The 12,368-nt window shown below is 41.7% G+C and overlaps 2 protein-coding genes across 2 annotated transcripts; both read left to right on the top strand.

The window, feature by feature from the left end:
- Nucleotides 1–767: 767 nt before the first annotated feature.
- On the top strand, nt 768–11,238 carry LOC143290303 (uncharacterized). The gene is made up of 3 exons (XM_076599654.1): nt 768–908; nt 8,674–8,942; nt 11,214–11,238. The coding sequence occupies exons 1-3, from the start codon at nt 768–770 to the stop codon at nt 11,236–11,238; spliced, it is 435 nt and encodes a 144-aa protein (XP_076455769.1).
- A 52-nt stretch (nt 11,239–11,290) lies between these two features.
- On the top strand, nt 11,291–11,890 carry LOC143290302 (uncharacterized). Its single transcript, XM_076599653.1, has one exon. The coding sequence runs from the start codon at nt 11,291–11,293 to the stop codon at nt 11,888–11,890; it is 600 nt and encodes a 199-aa protein (XP_076455768.1).
- Nucleotides 11,891–12,368: the final 478 nt, after the last annotated feature.

Genomic DNA, 12,368 nt, shown 5'->3' with positions numbered 1-12,368 from the left:
ACTCTGCGTGTGTGTTTGCATGCTTTCCATAACTGTTCATTATGATGATATTCATCCATTCCTACTTTGCTATTGGAATTAGTAGCTGGTTGTTTGGTAGGTTGTTTTGGGTTGTTGTTTTTTTGTTTTTGTTTTTTTTTTCATCTAATTTTGGTTGTGAAAACTGCCACCTTTTCGGTCATACACAGCCGTCATTGTCTAAGTTGTTTTCTTTACAGATTATTATTTCATTTTAATACATGTTATACACACACACACACACACACACACACACACACACACACATATATATATATATATATATATATATATCCCTCCCCCCTCTCTCTCACTTTCTCTCTCTCTCCGCTCTCTGTCAGTCTGTCTGTCTGTCTGTCTGTCTCTCTCTCTCTCTCTCTCTCTCTCTCTCTCTCTCTCTCTCTCTCTCTCTCCTTTTTTTATGAAATTTTCTCCTCCCACGATTCTAATTGTGCTAACATTTTGTCATGAAATATCACTGACGAATTTTTGTTGTTGTTGTTTGTTTTTTTCCCCCGAGTTTGAAAACCGTTATAAAAGTCAAACTCTTCATGATTCTAATTCATTCAAACAACTTTCTGCCGTTGCAACTGTCAGGAAGAGAATCTATATATTTTTTTTTTAAAGCAGAAAAAAGAAACACAATGTTTAGCAGCACCGACTCACAGCCATGGTGGAGTGTTGCGAACGATAGCACAACAGAAGGGGTGGCGGAGCCGAGAGATGTCAGGAACTCCCCTGTGGGAGCGATGCCCTGGGACACCTCCGATCCCTTCTTCAGTGTCCACACACGTGAACTCATGAAACTGATCTTCAAGTGCTGCATCCGTCAGGCCATCATCTTCTTCGGCATCCCTGGAAATGTCCTGTGCTGTCTGGTCTTCTGGAAGGTATGCAGCAAAGGATGATTATTTGATAATGATGATAATGTATGTTTATATAGCGCCCTTTCTGTCTAAGAACTCATGGCGCTTTACATGAAAGAACAATATTTGCAAATCACAAATCATTCATGACCACTCTTTCTCAAAACCCTCCCCCCACCCCCCACCCCCACCCCCCACCCCCATCCCCCCCCCCCCTCCCCCCGAACCCCACTCTCCCTTTCCCACTCTTCTTGCATTCAAAGTCAGCTGACATGGGTGGTGTTAGAGAACAAGTGCTTATAGATAGTTTTAAAAAAGACGCGTTTTTTAGTGATGAGCAAAACGCAGAGATATAATTAGATGCAAGGATATAATGAGGGATGTTGTTCCAGATGTGAGGAGCAGCGAAGAAGAAAGAACGATCACCAAAAGTTCTCGAACTGGCACGTGGAAGTTTCAAAAGGTAACAGTCAGAGGAAGAGCGGAGTTTTCTTGGGGGAGTGTAAACACTGATAAGGTCAGAAAGATATGCAAGTCCTGCGAAGGTCATTATTAACTTCAAAATGTTCAAAAGTGCAGTTGCAGTTGGTTTAGCGTCAAAATAGGACACTCGTCCTCCCTTGTTTTCATAAATTGTCGTGACTGACATTTTGGTTGTTGTTGTTGTTGTATGGAGGTGATGTCTTTTTTCTGTTAACCGCAGACGTGTGACAGGTTTTGTTCCGTAGCAATGTCTGTATTTGTCTGTACCATATGGATTTGTTATTTGTTGGCTCGTTGTTGTAGTTGTTGTTTGGGTTTTTCGTTGTTGTTATGGTTGATTTTTGCTGTTGGTGTTATTATTGTTGTTTGGGTTTGGCTGATGTTGGTGTTGTTGTTATGCTGTTGTTGTGGTGTAACCTTCATTCTCTGTTTTGCCCACATATGTTCATTGAGTCACTTGTTAATCAACATAAAATGATCCTCCATTTCTCCCTCATTTCCACACGTCACGTTCGATACAGTTCTCGTACCAGATAAACTGCTTTAGTTCTTTTAAGCTTATATTTATTGACAAACCGTCCTAGTGGGAAATGGTGTGTTCTTTTAATACTTTGAAGCTGTCGTGATAAAGCTTTATATAGACAAATTGAACACGTACGAAATGGAGGAAATACAAGTGGAGGAAAACAGCTCTTTGTTGACGGATTTGAATATGACTTGACGAATATACTTTAAAAATAAGATAACTCCAAAATGTGGAAAGTTAAACCCCTCAAACACTGCACCTGGGATTTCAGTAAATCTTCTGAAACAGAAATATTTCCTCTCTGTTATGTCTGATTTGTTGAACTGACACATTACACACCCGTCTCTAACACTTATAAAAGTGTTTTGAAAGGATTTTACTAACATGCTTTATGATAACCCCCAAACTAGGAGGACCTAATCCTTTCAACACTGTAGCTAGGATTCCAATATTAAAATATTAATAAAATAGGGTTTTTCTACAAATTTTTCCCAGGGACAACCCTTTTTATTGCCGAAGGATTTTCACGTGCGCTAAGTGTATGCTGCACATGGGACCTTCCGCTAATCTCATACACTTCCGAATCTAAATCTGGTTGACAATTGTGCTGCTACGAAACTGGGCTGTGTTGTGAGAAAAGGTGCAGAAGCTGTGCTCTATGCTTCCTTTCGGGATGAGAGGCACAGACACCCCAGCAACGATACGCCTCTGACGAGGTTCGAACCCATAACGCCAAACCACTTCACCAAGACGGCTGGTGAGTTCTGTTGGTGAGTTTTATTCAATATCTCGCGTATATTTTAAAAGTGCTATCGAGCAAAACCTGGAGGCAGTTTCTCATGACTATGCATAGGCGTGCTTTGGATCTGGCCCCCCAGTTCTGCCGTGACAGTGTGTACAGTGTGTTATTACCACGTTTAGACATCCCAGTTTACAGGGAACAACAGCATGAGGAAGGTTTCGACATCTGTAAATGCGTGAATGCTTTACTTATCAAGCATTTGTTCCACAGAACTGTTGAAGGAGGGAGCCTGACATGAAGACAGAAAATGAAAGGCGATGGACTGACATCATTGCCGATCGGACAAAGCAATCAATGAATGAATTACAGTGAACGTAAGAGATTAGATCTAACACAAAAAAGAACAACACTAACCAGCTACGACAATGTCTCCTCACTCAAAGGAAAACAGAAAGTGTTGAATTAAGTGTTTGTGATAATTACAGGAGGCACCGTGGCAGGATTAGTTAGGCGTTGGACTTCTGATCCAGTCAGTGTTCACCAGTGATCAGGGTTCGAGGCCCTGTTTTGGCACGGTGTTGTGTCCTTGGAAAAGGCATCTCACTAAGATTTTCGTTATCCCAGCCAGATATATGTGAAAACTTGACTTCGGTTTGGGGAGGTTCAAACAACGGAAGGAGAGAACTTGGCCCCACCTTCGTATGCCGTACCTTAGACATACTGGGTATATATTGATGATGATGGTATGGATACTTATATAGCGCCCAACCTCGGTCAGAGACCAAAGCTTTAAGCGCTTTACAAAATCTGGGTCATTTGCTCAACAGGCTGCCTACCTTGGGGAGAGCCGACTGACAGCTGCCTGCCACTGGGCGCTCATCATTCGTTTTTTGTCTTTCAGTCAGGTTCAGTTAGTCACGTACGCAAACACACTCAGCCATGTAATATTTTACGTGTATGACTATTTTGTTTATTTACCAAACCTTGTAGACAGCCATACTCCGTTTTTGTTTTGTTGTTGTTGGGGTTTTTAGGGGGTGCGGGGGATCGGAGATGCATGCTGGGTATGTTCTTGCTTCCATAACCCACCGAACGCTGCACTGGATTGCGTGATCTTTTACGTGCGTCTTTGATCATCTGCGTGCAAATACACACGAAGGGGGTTCAAGCACTAGCAGGTCTGCACATATGTTGGCCTGGAAGATCGAAACCCCCCCTTTACCCACAAGCCGCGGTTACCGAGATTTGAACCCGGGACCCTCAATTTGAAAGTCCCATGATTTAACCACTCGGCTTTTGAGCCCGTCATCGCATGTCCCAATAGCTGTGAATAACTATGGGATCTTGAACTTTTCATCCTTTGTACATATTGTATTTTTAATAACAATGCAGTGCAAGATGACAAAAACGATGGATTAGCCACGGTTCGTATTAGCGTAAGCAAATGTTCCAAGAGCGACAAAATCGGATCTCTCACACTGTTCATGACAGTTTGGCACAAAAACACACGTTTGACTTAATTTTGCTTCTGTCGGCATTTCTTATGTGCTGGCGAACACTGGATCAGAACGCCCAACCGATTCTGCCTCCCTTATAATGAATACTATGACTATATTTGTGCACTACTATGTCAGATGAACACAGCCAATGAAAACAATCTACATTGAAAATGTGAATTATGATACTACGAGTAGTGCTCTTCGGTGAGGACTGTGCAAGCACGTGATATTGCTGCGGAGACCAAGACAGAAACAAAACATGTTTTGGACTACCAGTGATACTGAAGTGCGGTGGTTCAATGACAAGCACGCACATCAAATTGCAATGAATTGTGTAAAATTCTATCAGTCTTCTCTCCCCCATCGGTACTTTTGACAATGCAGACCATGAAAATCTGTGTGGTACTGAGGGCTCTTCATCATCATTATCATCATATATCGTCGTCATCATCATCAGATTCTTCTTCTTCTTCTTCTGAACATTATCAGTGTGTTGATGTTTCCTTTATGGTTGGAGTACGTTTTGGTGTTGTTTCCATCACAAAGGGGTTTTTAACGTATGTATCGGATGCGATGTTCTGCGTGAGTATGCACACAAAGAGGGATATAAGAATATTGGCCTGGTTAGATATTCAAAAGAACAACATCAACAAATGTCCATTTTGGTCAGATGGACATTGGTGCATTCCCAGATCCCTAATATAAGTTTTGTCAGAAGACTACGTCTTTTAGTTTAGCCGGTCAGGAACAACTGCGACAGGACGGTTCTTGATCTGTGCATGGCCCCAAGACTTTCAGCTCAGCAGATATCGGCATTATTTCCCCTTGGCAGCATTCCCTCCTTACCTCCCCTAATGACCTCTTACTGCTAACTCCCACCCCTAATCGTAAGCGTTGTCAATACGTAAAATTTGCAAGTGTATATATATATGTATAGTTTTTTTCTGTCACTACACACACACACACACACACACACACACACACACACACACATATAGATATATATATATATATATATATATATGTGTGTGTGTGTGTGTGTGTGTGTGTGTGTGTGTCAGCATCGACAAAAGCAGCACGAAATATGCGAGTTGTTTTAAAACAGAGAGAGGGAGAGAAAGGGGACAAAGTATTATGCACTATGGTTTTCCTCTCTCTCTCCCTTCTCTCTCTCTCTCTCACACACACACACACACACACACACACACACACACACACACACACACACACACACACACACACACAGGGGACAGAGAGACAGAGAGGAGAGGGTGCGAAGTTTGGGTTGCAGGCCCTGTTCATAGTACAAGGCACTGCGTGTTTTCCAATGGTCACGAAAATGATTTTTTTTTTCTTAATATTTCCATCGCAAAAGAGATAACATGCATTTTAAAGTCGCGGAGTCAGATATCTCAAAATAATTTGCACTTTCAAATCTGAACCGGTGCTAAATTTTCCCGGTGATTTTTTTCCTGGCATATTTAATAATAATAATAATAATAATAATAATAATATTAATAATAACAATATTAATAATAGCATCTATATACCGCTGAATCTTGTGCTGAGACAAATCAAAGTGCTTTCACACCAGTCATTCACGCGCATGCATAACTGCGAGATGGAGAGGTGAGGGCAGCCGAAAAGGAAGGAAAGGGCAGATTTGTGAATACATTTATAACATAGAGTGCTGATCATGTACTTTATTCTGTGTGAGACAGGGAGCCAATGGAGATGTTGCAAAAGAGGAGTGATGTGCTCAGATCTTTTCTTTCTGAGGATGAGTCGGGCAGCAGAGTTTTGTATGCGCTGAAGAGACTGAACAGATGAAAACCAGACAATAGACAATTACAGTAGTCAAGGAGAGAGAGAATGAGAGAAACGACAAGTCTAGATGAAGCGTTGGTGGTCAGATATTTCCGAATGGAACTGATGCGCCGCAATTGACAGTAGCAGGATTGACATGTCCGACTGATAAATTTGTGCATAGACAGTGTCTTGTCAAGGACAACGCCGAGGTGTGGTCTGGTGTGTGTGGTGCTGTTGTTTTTGTTTTTCTTGTTGTTGTTTGGGTTTTTTTCGTTGTTGTTTTTTCCCCTTTTTTTAGTGGGGCCTCCAACCTCCTCTTTTTTCCCATTTTTTTCTTTCTTTTTCTTTCCTTTTTTTTTTTTTTTTTTTTTTTTTGGTGGGCCTCCATCCTCCTCTTTTTTTCCCACATATTTCTTTTTCTTCTTTCACAAACTCATATTTACCTTTCATGCACCAATTTCCCCCACACACCATAACTAATCACTTTCATTCTTTCCCCTATTGTCTGGCGCAGCAATTGCCCCAGTGTGTCTTGAGGCATGCATTTTAAGAATATTCGAAGTCTGTGTACATTTGCCAGTGTTTTTTTTTTTATGTTCTAGTGTTCTGATGTATGCATTCTAAACATGTATGACAAGTGAATACATCTGTCTGGGTTTATTGTTGCCCTAGTGTGAGTTGTTTGTTTGATATTGAAGCTTTTCTGTCATCCATCCTCTCTCTGTTCCTCCTCTATCTTAACCTAATACATAAAAAAATAAATGAATATTTTCTCATCTTTCTTTTTCTTCACGACGAGCAAATGGTCACTTCTTTCTTACGGGATATCGCAAGGATACTCGTTTTCAGCTCCTGGAGGAAATCAATATTTTAACTTGATATATAAATTTTCAATTGAACGAAAGAGACGTGAGTGAATTGGTCTTCCTAAGTTTGTTTTCACTGATCTCATTGACATAAGTTTAGGTTTTCATCAGCCTGCTTAATTAAGAATTGAAGGGTAAACACCCTTGCAATGGTGCCTTCGCGGTCGGCTGAACTACTCACAACATGATTTTGACCTTATTTCCTTGTTTCTCAACGAACACGGAAAAGGGTGGAGTTGTCTTGAATGTTGGTATGCGCTCGTTCTGTTTGGATTGTTTCAACAGAACTCCGTCACCAATGCTCTCGACACCTTCTGTTGCATGTCTTCAGTGAATACCATCATGTATGTTTTTTCTCGTCGTCCTCAGTCCAGTATCTGTGTGTCACACACACACACACACACACACACACACACACACACACACACACACACACACACACACACACACACACACACACAGCGAGAGAGAGAGAGAGAGAGTCTGATTCAGGTCTGCACGATGTGTAAGGTATCTGCCATCTTTCGATGTTGCGGACTGCTCCTTGCGGACTTTGATGAACCCACAGATTAACGTCAGCAAGGGTTAGGTTTCATGTTTGTGACAAAATTATAAAGGTGGTTGTATTTGAAATATAAAAGAAGAAGAAGAAGAAAAGAAGAAAAAGTGTGTTGCATTACATTGCATTATTTGAGTTTCTCCGCAGACTCTCCTACACCAGACGGCCGGGCGATGCCGCCAGTGTGTCCCACGGTCTACTCCCAAAAACAGCAGTCAGCTGCTGTGTGGAGAACTCTGTGTCAGGGGAAGTGCACCATTTGAAGGACAGGAGACACGCTTTAATGATCGCCTCAAAGTGTCCTTCAAACGTATGGCTGGGCTGGGTCGCATAAAACGATCTTTGCCGTGATGCTAAGTTTTGCTCCATACTGGGACTGTTCCTAAATCTATAGAATTGGCGTGGAGTAAGGAATGTTCTTGAAGCAAAGCAACGCGAAACGTAGCGATGCTAGGATCGGTGAGTGAACCCAGTTAGTTTAATCAACATGAACTGTTGGGGAGTCTCGTGTACCGGATGGACCGCCCGACTTGACGAAGCAAGCTCATCACTGGAGCCTGTGCAGCAGAGGACAGACGCACAACAGAGGATGATGATGACTGCTGTTTTTTGCATTTGACCGTGGAACACTCAGACGGTATGGCCTGCCCACCTGGTGTAGGAGAGTCTGCTGTAATCTGTGTAATTAATGTGACACTAAGCTGTAAATAACTTCCCATTGCAATGGGGAAACCATTGATCATACAGCTCTCGCTTTGCTGTTGGCCCAACTGTATGCTTTTGTCAATCTGTGTAATCAATGTGAGACTAAACTGCAAATGACTTCCCACTGCAATGGAGAAACTATTGATCATACAGCTCTCACTCTGCAAGTGGAATGTTGGTCCAGAGGTAACGCATCCGCCTAGGAAGCGAGAGAATCTGAGCGCACTAGTTCGAATCACACCGGCATGTCGCCAGTATTTTCTACCCGTCCAATACACCGTGAGTGGTGGTCTTGACGTTAGTCGTTCTGATGAGACAATAAACCGAGGTCCCGTGTGCAGTATGCAATTAGCGCACGTAAAAGAACCCACGTTAACAAAAGGGTCGTCCCTGGCAAATGTCTGTAGAAAATCCCACTTCGATAGAAAAACACATTAAACTGCAGGCAGAAAAAATACAAAAATATGGGTGGCGCCGTCAGTGTAGCGACACGCTCTCCCTGGGGAGAGCAGCCCAATTGTCACACAGAGAAATCTGTTGTGACAAAAAGAGAAATACAAATACAAATCTTTATAATCACAGTGAAACTGACTGTTGCAGCAAGGTCTGTCGGACAGGATCAACCTGCTGCTCTTCTGGCTGGCAGTGGTGGACCTTATCAACTTGACCTCGCAGCTGTCCACCAAGTGTGCGTGCTATTTCACTGACCCCATCCAGATCCACAACTTCAGTGTAGTGATCAACGCCACGGTCACCCACATCTACCTGTGGGCCGGCTTCGTCTCCGGAGCCCTCGTCGTGGTCATGAGTGTGGACCGATGCCTCTTTGTGACCATGCCTCTCAAGGCCAGGAATCTGCTGACCTACAGGTGGAGAGTTGTTTTTTTTTAATAAATATTTCTTAATAATTAAAAAAAAATGTGTGTGAGCACGTGTCTGCGTCTGTGTGTGTGTGTGTGTGTGTGTGTGTGTGTGTGTGTGTGTGTGTGTGTGTGTGTGTTATTATATTTTGATGAAAATACTGTCTTACCTTACTCGTAACATTCTTACATTTAGATTATTCAATTTTTATTTCAATGTTTGCACATTGTGTTGAACCGGGAATTACTGAACCTGTGTATAAACTAAAAACCAGTCTTGTGTCTTGAGTCTAAAAGTACCCACTTATTTTCATTGCACGAGATCGTAACTGCCATGTTTATTTATTGAGGAAATAAGGGGAACGGGGGAAGGGGTTAAGGAAGTAATACATTTTTAGCCTCTGAAAAAGAAATTATCAAACTTAATTAGTAAATATATACATATTATCCATAACATCACTTCAAATGGGTATCCCGCAGGGGACTGTTATTACTCCTATCCTTTTCAATGTTTTTTTGTGTTTTTTTTGCAACTCCGATCTTTGAAAGGTAGAGAGCAAAACGCTTAATTAGTAAATATATACATATCATCCATAACATCCTATCCTTTTGAATGTTTTTTTGCAACTGCGATCGTTGAAAGGTAGGGAGCAAAACGCTTTAAGGGCAGAGAAGGCGAGCGCTTTACCGAAAAAAAACAGGAAACGGTGACCACAGACTGTTGAACAACGTTCACTCTGATGATTTTCTGGAATGAAGACAATGAAATGGATTGGTCCTTCTCTTTACCTGTTGTGCATGATTAGGGTGGGAGTGATCCTATTGGAAATGGTCACATTTCTGTAAAGAACAAACACAAAATGGGCCTTTAGGAGATAGCCACATTTCTGAGGAAATGGTCACATTTGTCACATTTCTGAGGAAATGATTAAATTTCTGTATAGAACAAACACACAATGAGCCTCTTGGAAATGGTCACATTTGTCACATTTCTGAGGAAATGATTAAATTTCTGTATAGAACAAACACACAATGAGCCTCTTGGAAATGGTCACATTTGTCACATTTCTGAGGAAATGGTCACATTTGTCACATTTCTGAGGAAATGGTCACATTCCTGTATAGAACAAACACACAGTGAGTTTCCTGGAAATGGTCATATTTGTCACATTTCTGAGGAAATGGTCACATTTCTATATAGAACACACACACAATGAGCCTCTCGGAAATAGCAACATTTCTGTAAAGAACAAACGCACAATGAACCGCATGGAAATGATTACATTTCTTTAAAGTACAAACACAAAATGAGCCTCTTGGAAATGCTTACGTTTCTTTGAAGAACACAAAATGAGCCTCTTGGAAATAGTCACATTTCTGTAAAGAACCATCTCAAAATGATCCTTGTGGAAATGGTCACATTTCTGTTATGAACAAACACAAAACGAGCCTCTTGGAAATGGTCACGTGTCTTAGGAAATGGTCACATTTCTGTAAAGAACAAACGCACAATGAGTATCTTGGAAACAGCCACATTTCTGTAAAGAACAAACACACAACGAACCGCATGGAAATGGTTACATTTCTTTAATGTACAAGCACAGAATGAGCCTTTTGGAAATGGTCACATGTCTGTGAAGAACAAACGCAATATAAGCCTCTTGGATATGGTCACATTTCTGTGAAGAACAAACACAAAATGAGACTGTTGGAAATGGTCACATTTTTGTGAAAAACAAACACAAAATGAGCCTCTTGGAAATGGTCACGTGTCTTAGGAAATAGCCACATTTCTGTAAAGAACAAACGCACATGTCTTAGGAAATGGTCACATTTCTGTAAAGAACACACAATGAGTATCTTGGAAATAGCCACATTTCTGTAAAGAAAAAAACACACAACGAACCGCGTGGAAATGGTTACATTTCTTTAAAGTACAAGCACAGAATAAGCCTGTTGGATATTGTCACATTTCTGTGAAGAACAAACACAAAATGAGACTGTTGGAAATGGTCACATTTCTGTGAAGAACAAACACAATATAAGCCTGTTGGAAATGTTCACATTTCTGTAAAGAACAGACACAGAATGAGCCTCTTGGAAATGGATCACATGTCTGTGAAGAACAAACACAAAATAAGCCTGTTGGAAATGGTCACATTTCTGTAAAAAAAACAAACACATAATGAGCCTCTTGGAAATGGGTCGCGTTTCTGTAAAGAACAAACACAGAATGAGCCTGTTGGAAATGTGTCACATTTCTGTAAAGAACAAACACAGAAACTTCCTGCACCAGGGGATTTAAACAAAACATGCATTAACCTTCACCTCTTTTATTCCTATGCAGGTCTATGGTGATGGCCATAGTGGTGTGCTACGTGGTCCCCTTCGTGTTCTACCTCACGGCCGTTCTGGGAAACACTGTCAAGTGGAGAGTGGACCCTTCGACCAATCGCAGCATCGCTTACAGTGTCAACACCAGCTGGTTCCCTCCGGACGGCAAAATCCAAAAATACCTGCTGTACTATCTCGGGTTCATTTCCCAGCCTTTGTTCTTCATCGTGGTTGTCGTTTGCAGTGTCGTCACCGTCGTTAACCTGCGCAAAACTTATCGTAAACGATTGCAGATGACCGGGGCAAGGACTGAGGAGGGGGATGTTAGGAGCAACAAGATCACCACGATGCTGCTGTGCCTGTGCGTCATCTACACCGTCATCTTCGTCCCCCGCACGTGCGCTGCCATCATCTACACCCTTTTCCCAGAGTTCAATCTGTATCGAAAGTACCATAACTCTTTTTTCGTCGTGTACCAGATTTTCATGCTGACTGCTTCGTGCGTCAACTCTGCGGTGAATTTTTTCGCCTACCTCGCTCTCAGTTCCAAATTTCGCAGGGATCTGAAAGAGGTGTGTTCCTGCTTTTCGTCAAGACTAAGCACGGCTGGTCATCAGCGCTAAGCGATAGAGTTTCAATGTCTGGCTTCCAAACAGAGAGAATCAACAAGAACGGATACAGTGTTAACACTTCTCAGCGTATTTACTCTGTGATGCGCTGAATACAACATACTTTGTAGAGATGTGTTAGGGTGTGTTTGTAATAACGTTCCATTGTTCCATTCCACTCTGTATTTTTTGTCATGCTTTTTTGAAATGCACGGTGACTGCCAAGTTGCACGCTGCATGAATGGTTGTATTATCATTATTTGTATTATCATTATGATTATCATCATCATCATCATCATCATCGTTGTAGTTGATGTTTACTGGTAGTAGCAGCAACAACAGCAGCAGCAGTAATAGTAGTAGTTGTTGTAGTAGCAGTGGTAGTAGTAGTAGTAGCAACAGCAGCAGCAGTAATAGTAGTAGTAGTAGTAGTTGTAGTAATAGTGGTAGTAGTAGTAGTAGTAGTAGTAACAGCAGCAATAGTAGTCGTACT

Source organism: Babylonia areolata, chromosome 15 (assembly GCF_041734735.1).
Source record: "Babylonia areolata isolate BAREFJ2019XMU chromosome 15, ASM4173473v1, whole genome shotgun sequence".
Lineage (NCBI taxonomy): Eukaryota > Metazoa > Mollusca > Gastropoda > Neogastropoda > Buccinidae > Babylonia > Babylonia areolata.
Note: the sequence above shows the minus strand (reverse complement) of the source record. Positions and strands in the feature narration are given on the sequence as shown.

Excerpts from the sequence above, each read along its gene's own strand:
- LOC143290302 (XM_076599653.1), top strand. The coding sequence starts at position 11,291 with ATGGCCATAGTGGTGTGCTACGTGGTCCCCTTCGTGTTCTACCTCACG.
- LOC143290303 (XM_076599654.1), top strand. The coding sequence starts at position 768 with ATGCCCTGGGACACCTCCGATCCCTTCTTCAGTGTCCACACACGTGAA. Across the intron at positions 909-8,673 it reads GCTGTCTGGTCTTCTGGAAG|CAAGGTCTGTCGGACAGGAT; the intron begins GTATGCAGCAAA and ends TGACTGTTGCAG. Across the intron at positions 8,943-11,213 it reads AGGAATCTGCTGACCTACAG|AAACTTCCTGCACCAGGGGA; the intron begins GTGGAGAGTTGT and ends GAACAAACACAG.